This window comes from Podarcis vaucheri, assembly GCF_965113315.1.
Source record: "Podarcis vaucheri genome assembly, chromosome: 3".
In the NCBI taxonomy this organism is placed as follows: Eukaryota; Metazoa; Chordata; class Lepidosauria; order Squamata; family Lacertidae; genus Podarcis; species Podarcis vaucheri.
The window spans coordinates 46,063,204-46,069,203 of record NC_138761.1 but is presented as its reverse complement, the minus strand read 5'-3'; the positions used below and the strand labels follow the sequence as shown (position 1 = coordinate 46,069,203).

At 44.0% G+C, this 6,000-nt stretch overlaps 1 protein-coding gene across 1 annotated transcript in view; it reads left to right on the top strand.

The window, feature by feature from the left end:
- Positions 1 to 913: 913 nt before the first annotated feature.
- The window catches only part of WDR64 (WD repeat domain 64), a 69,431-nt gene continuing 64,344 nt past the window's right edge, over positions 914 to 6,000 (top strand). The window contains exons 1-2 of the mRNA XM_082214992.1: positions 914 to 1,266; positions 1,599 to 1,729. Coding sequence (XP_082071118.1) covers positions 1,113 to 1,266; positions 1,599 to 1,729 — 285 coding nt within the window. The 5' untranslated portion in view covers positions 914 to 1,112. The remainder of the gene's footprint in view (positions 1,267 to 1,598; positions 1,730 to 6,000) is intronic.

Sequence of the window (6,000 nt, the reverse complement as noted above, 5' to 3'; positions counted from 1 at the left end):
ACACTACATAACAAAAGCAATCCCAGACACTTGCTGTGACATACTCTAATCTTATGAGCCTGGGTTCTTTGGGGCTCTTCCTGCTTCATACTGCATATTGTTCAGCCCCTCATGGTTTATGGCAGGGGTTGCCAACATGGTACTCTTCACCTGTTGTGAACTACATCTATCACCTCTGATCATTGGTCAGGCTGGCTGCAACAGATGGAAGTTGTAGCCCACAGCATCTGGAGTGTACCACATTAGTATGGCCTGGCCTATTGTATGCTCAGGTTCCCATCTAGCTGTAGATAGATACCTCCTTTTCCTGCTTGTGTGTGCTGCATTGCAGTAAAATACACTGTTTAAACAACTTGAATTCTTCTCTTGATTTTTTCTTGCACATTAGCAATTGCCAGCAATTATATCCTATTTCACAGGTTCCGACAGGGTAGAATAATAAGAGAGTGCAGTTCCTAGACCATGGGTAGGCAAACTAAGGCCTGGGGGCAGGATCCGGCCCAATCGCCTTCTAAATCCGGCCCGGGATTATTATTTTTTACATGAGTAGAATGTGTGCTTTTATTTAAAATGCATCTCTGGGTTATTTGTAGGGCATAGGAATTCATTCTCCTCCCCCCCCAATATAGTCCGGCCCCCCACAAGGTCTGAGGGACAGTGGACTGGCCCCCTGCTGAAAAAGTTTGCTGACCCCTGCCCTTGACATTTGAAGTTGAATGAAGAAGGTTGGGTTTCCTGCATGAGATAAATAAATCGAATCTCAGAGCATTTTGCTTCCTCCTTGTCCTACTTTTTTCTGATGGAGATTGAACTGACTTTCAGCAGCTTGCCAGTTATGGTGGTTTGTGATCTAGCTGGACCTAATGACCAATGAGGCTCAATGAAGAGTTATGACATCAGGTAGTTAGTGGCACACACTTGCCTGCCTGAGAAGCTGCATGTCAAGGCCAGTCACCACTTCTCATTCACCTAAGCAACACTTCAGCTCATGCAGCTGGCATTTTCTCAAAGCATTAACATCAAAGAATACAACTGAGAAGAAAACAAGACAAGGAGCATTAGAGCGTGTGGAAAGGAGATTTTGCTGCGTCCCACCCATCTCATGAAACAGAATGTCTAGGAAAAAAACTCAAGATGATGATATTTCCAACAACATTCCCGATGGAGCCGATTTCAAAAATCTACTGAAACTGTTTCAGAAATTAGTTGACCAGACAGTTGCTCAGAAAAGGGATGAAAGATTAGGCTTGTATATAAAAGATGCTGGTAAGTAATCTGGTTGTACACGCAGAGGGGTGGAATTTGGGGTGATAAATGGATTTACCCTTCAGAATGAATTAAGTCACCCTAGAAAGGAGTCTACCATTTCTCCCTTTCTTGCTCAAAACTTTCTCTAATATTGGGACCCAGGAAGCCAAAGATCCCTGCTGTACTATTTCAGAAATAGCGAGACAGAAAAGGGATTCCAAATGAAAATGAAGACAAAACTAAATTCTCCAAACACTGATGATGGATTGCAGCACGAGGTGATGGTTGGAAAAGTATCGAAAATAGCTGTGCTGATGTGTTAGCTTTTGTCTTCTTTTCTTTCATTGCAGAGGAAATTGATTACGATAAATTCTTTGCTGAAGTCCAGAGGCTGTTTGGTACAGATGTGAAACCACAAGATGTTAAAACCTTCTATAGGAAGATTAGCAACAATCCTGATGGGCGGACGGAATGGTGTGAGGTAGATACGTGTTAATAATAATAATAATAATAATAATAATAATAATACCACCGTAATTTATACCCCGCCCATCTGGCTGGGTTTCCCCAGCCACTCTGGGTGGCTTCCAACAAAATATTAAAAACACAATACAGCATTAAACATTAAAACTTCCCTAAACAGGGCTGGCTTCAGATGTCTTTTAAATGTAAGATATAGTTGCTTATTTCCTTGACATGTGATGGGAGGGCATTCCACAGGGAAGGCGCTACTACCCAGAAGGCCCTCTGCTTGGTTCCCTGTAACCTTACTTCTTGCAGTGAGGGAACCGCTAGAAGGCCCTTGGTGCTGGAACTCAGTGTCCGGGCTGAATGATGGGGGTGGAGATGTTCCTTCATGTATACTGGACCGAGGCCGTTTGGGGCTTTAAAGGTCAGCACCAACACTTTGAATTGTGCTCTAAAACGTAGTGGCGTTGCTGTTTGCGGTGTATAAATGTGTCTTGAGCTCAACCCTAAGTCAAACCAATCCAATCTTCATTCTCACATATGAAACCATTTACAAGAAAGAGAATGCTGATACACTTTTACTATTACTACTGACACAAGATACCATGCTAAGTTAAACCGTAGCTTAGCTGATGTCCCACACTGACCTTAAAAGCCAAGGGAGAAGCAAAGGCCATGTAAGTGCCTCCTCAGGAGCCAGCACAGCCATGGCAAGTTGCTCTTTGGTTTACTGTGACATGAGAACCAGGGCATTATAATAAGGTTACCAGATTTTTTTCAAAGAATCCAGGGACACTTTTTTTAAAAAAAAGAGAAATCAGTTGACCGGGTGGCTGGGCACTCTCGTTCCTGGCTTGATTTGGGTCATGGTTTGTGTGTGTCAGTGGTTCCCCCTTGGCAGTGGCAGCGGCAGTCTCAGCAGCCCGGCCCAGCCTGGTAGCACAGTTGGCTCTGGCTGGCTTCAGGAGCTGTTCACTGCCGTGGTGCCCCCCATTTTGCCTCGCCGGAAGTCCCCATATGATGTATCTTGTGCCTTTGAAGCAATCGCACAACATTCATTCCCTACTAATAAATTTACAACACTTAAAATCTAAATCCGGGGACATTAAATCAAATCCAGGGACAGATTTTGTCCGGGGACAGATTTGTAAATCTGAGGACTGTCCCCAGGGACATCTGGTAACCATACATTATAATGAAGGATTTGGTAGGGTGAGACCATGGGGATCAGGAAAGACTTTACTAAGTGAGGCAGTGAGGATGAGAGGGAGCTATCTTCTTGGGCAGGAGGCTGTCCCAGCACAGAGAACGAACCATTTTTTTTGGCCCTTGCAAGTCTTTTGATCAAGTTTCTCCTGCATTCCTACTTATGGAACAAGAAGAACCCAAGGAGGATAGCAGCTCAAGCGAATGATTGAAGGGCTTGCAATCTGTTCAACATTGCACCCGCAGTAGATCATCTCCTCTGTGACTGAAATAATGCATAGTTAGCTCCTAAATAATCAGAGGAGTTGCCTTTTATAAGGAGACTGAAGTGGGCTTTGTGACCATGAAAAGCACTTCATCAGGAAAGTGAACTCTTGACAATTTCTGCTTAACTGATGTTCCAGGGAAGCGCATGAATTTAGCTGATAAAGGCAATTCTTATAATTCACACCATTCATTTTCTGGCTGCTGACTAACTTTATGCTGCTTCAGCTCATGGAATAGTAATCACTGGAAAGTAGCCTGTGGTTTTTGGTGAGGCTTTTCTGAGTGGGAAGGGGGATGATGTTACGAACAAGTGAGAATATTACCAGTTCAGCCATGCTATATGCGTAGCACACAGGCTCCAGGGTTATGGGATACATGTGTCTCAAACCACAACTCCCAGCAGTGTATCTTTTGCACTGCTCCGACTTTGCTCTTGTAGAATCATAGAATCTTAGAGTTGGAAGGGACCTCAAGGGTCATCTAGTCCAACCCCCTGCAATGCCGGAATCTCAGCTAAAGCATCCATGACAGATGGCTATCTGACCTCTGCTTAAAAACCTCCAAGGAAGGAGAGTTCACCACCTCTCATGGGAGTCTGTTCCACTGCCGAATGGCTCTTACTGTCAGAAAGTTTTTCCAAATGATTAGTCAGAATCTCCTTTCTTGTAACTTGAAGCCATTGGTTCGAGTCCTACCCTCCAGAGCAGGAGAAAACAAGCATGCTCCCTCTTCCATGTAGAAGCCCTTAAGATATTTAAAGATGGCTATCGTATCTCCTCTCAGTCTCCTCTTTTCCACACTAAACATACTCAGCTCCTTCAACAGTTCCTCATAAGGCTTAGTTTCCAGACCCTTGATCATCTTGGTTGCCCTCCTCTGCACACGTTCCAGCTTTTCAACATCCTTCTTAAATTGTGCTGCCCAGAATTGGACACAGTATTCCACATGTAGTCTGACCAAGGCAGATTAGAGTGGTACTATGACTACCCTTGATCTGGGCATACAGTACTTGCTTGTATACAGTAGAGTACAATCACCTTTTTTAATTTTGCTGTCCATGTCAGCCATTTTGTGCTGGCATCCACAATTCTGTTGTTAATACAGTGGTGCCTCGCAAGACGAAATTAATCCGTTCCGCAAGTCTCTTTGTCTTGCGGTTTTTTCGTCTTGCGAAGCACGGCTATTAGCGGCTTAGCAGCTACAGTGGTGCCTCGCAAGACGAAATTAATCCGTTCCGTGAGTCTCTTCATCTAGCGGTTTTTTCGTCTTGCGAAGCAACCCTATTAGCGGTTTAGCGGCTATTAAAGGCTTAGCGGATTAGCGGCTAAAAGGCTATTAGCAGTTTAGCGACTTAGAAAGGGGGGGGAGCGGAAGAAAATCGGAACACTCGCAAGACGTTTTCGTCTTGCAAAGCAAGCCCATAGGGAAAATAGTCTTGCGAAGCAGCTCAAAAACGGAAAACCCTTTCGTCTAGCGGGTTTTCCATCTTGCGAGGCATTCGTCTTGCGGGGCACCACTGTATTAGCGGCTTAGTGGCTATTAGCGGCTTAGCGGCTATTAATGGCTTAGCGGCTTAGCGGCTATTAACGACTTAGCGGCTTTAAGAAAAAGGAAACAAACTCGCAAGAACTCGCAAGACGTTTCATCTTGCAAAGCAAGCCCATAGGGAAATTCGTCTTGCAGAACGACTCAAAAAACGGAAAACTCTTTCGTCTTGCGCGTTTATCGTCTTGTGAGGCATTCGTCTTGTGAGGTACCACTGTATATGAGCACTGGTACCTCATTTTCAAAGCTTATAAATATTCATAAACCTTAAATAAAAATGAACTCTACAAGTGCTGCTCCTAAACCATGGCTTTTTCCTGCAAAAAGTAGAACTTGTACCCTGGAGTTCTTTCTTCGGCTTCTTCTGATTTTCATGTTTAAAGTATTATGCTGCTAGGGCAATGAAGCTCACAAGCAGCTACAGAAGCACTTGATAGGCTGCTCTCCATAAGGTGGAATTTGATTGGCTCTAGAGGCAATTTGGGGTCCATAAAGTTCTCTTCAGATGAATGTGCTTCTGATTACAGTGCCTTTTTCACCAACTAGATCAGTAGACCGTAGCTAAGTGGTCCATGTATTACACCATTAACCTTTTGAGAGCTGCATTTAAATCATTCTTTTGCCTATAAATCCTTCTTGTCTTCTCTAGGGTTGGAGAGGAATTTAAAAGAGCACTTTGCTTAGTTCTTCATGTAAGCCTTTGCTAGCAGTAAGAAAAAAAGGGGGAGGGAATGAGAAGCTGGAGCCTGCAAGAAAGGGGAAGACAAGATTTGATCTCTTTCTCCATGGGGTGTGGATATAAGGGGTTTGCCCAAGAAAGGATGCTAAGAGGGAAGTGCTGTGCTTTCCTCATTCTATACCTTATTGATATTGCTATATCATGGATTAGATGTTCTGTGCAGACAGATTCTATATCTGTCATCACAACAATCCCTGGCAATAAGTTATTACCGACCCAGAAATATGTGTTGTTTCACATATTCACACAGTTTGTGCATTGGTTACTGCAATGAACTGCATGTGGGACTTCGGTTAGTGCAGAATGCTGCAGCAAGATTGCTGGAAGGAATCAAGCCCCGTTAGCCTTTCACACCTCTGCTCAGGGACCTGAACCAGTTGTCAGGTGCCAGGTGTTACTATTAATATATAAAGCCCTTAACAGTTTGGGACCAATTTACTTGCAAGATCACCTTTCCCCATATATGCCCACTTGACTGCTTCAGTCTGAGGAACTGGCTCTGTTACAGGTGACACATCGTACCTGTT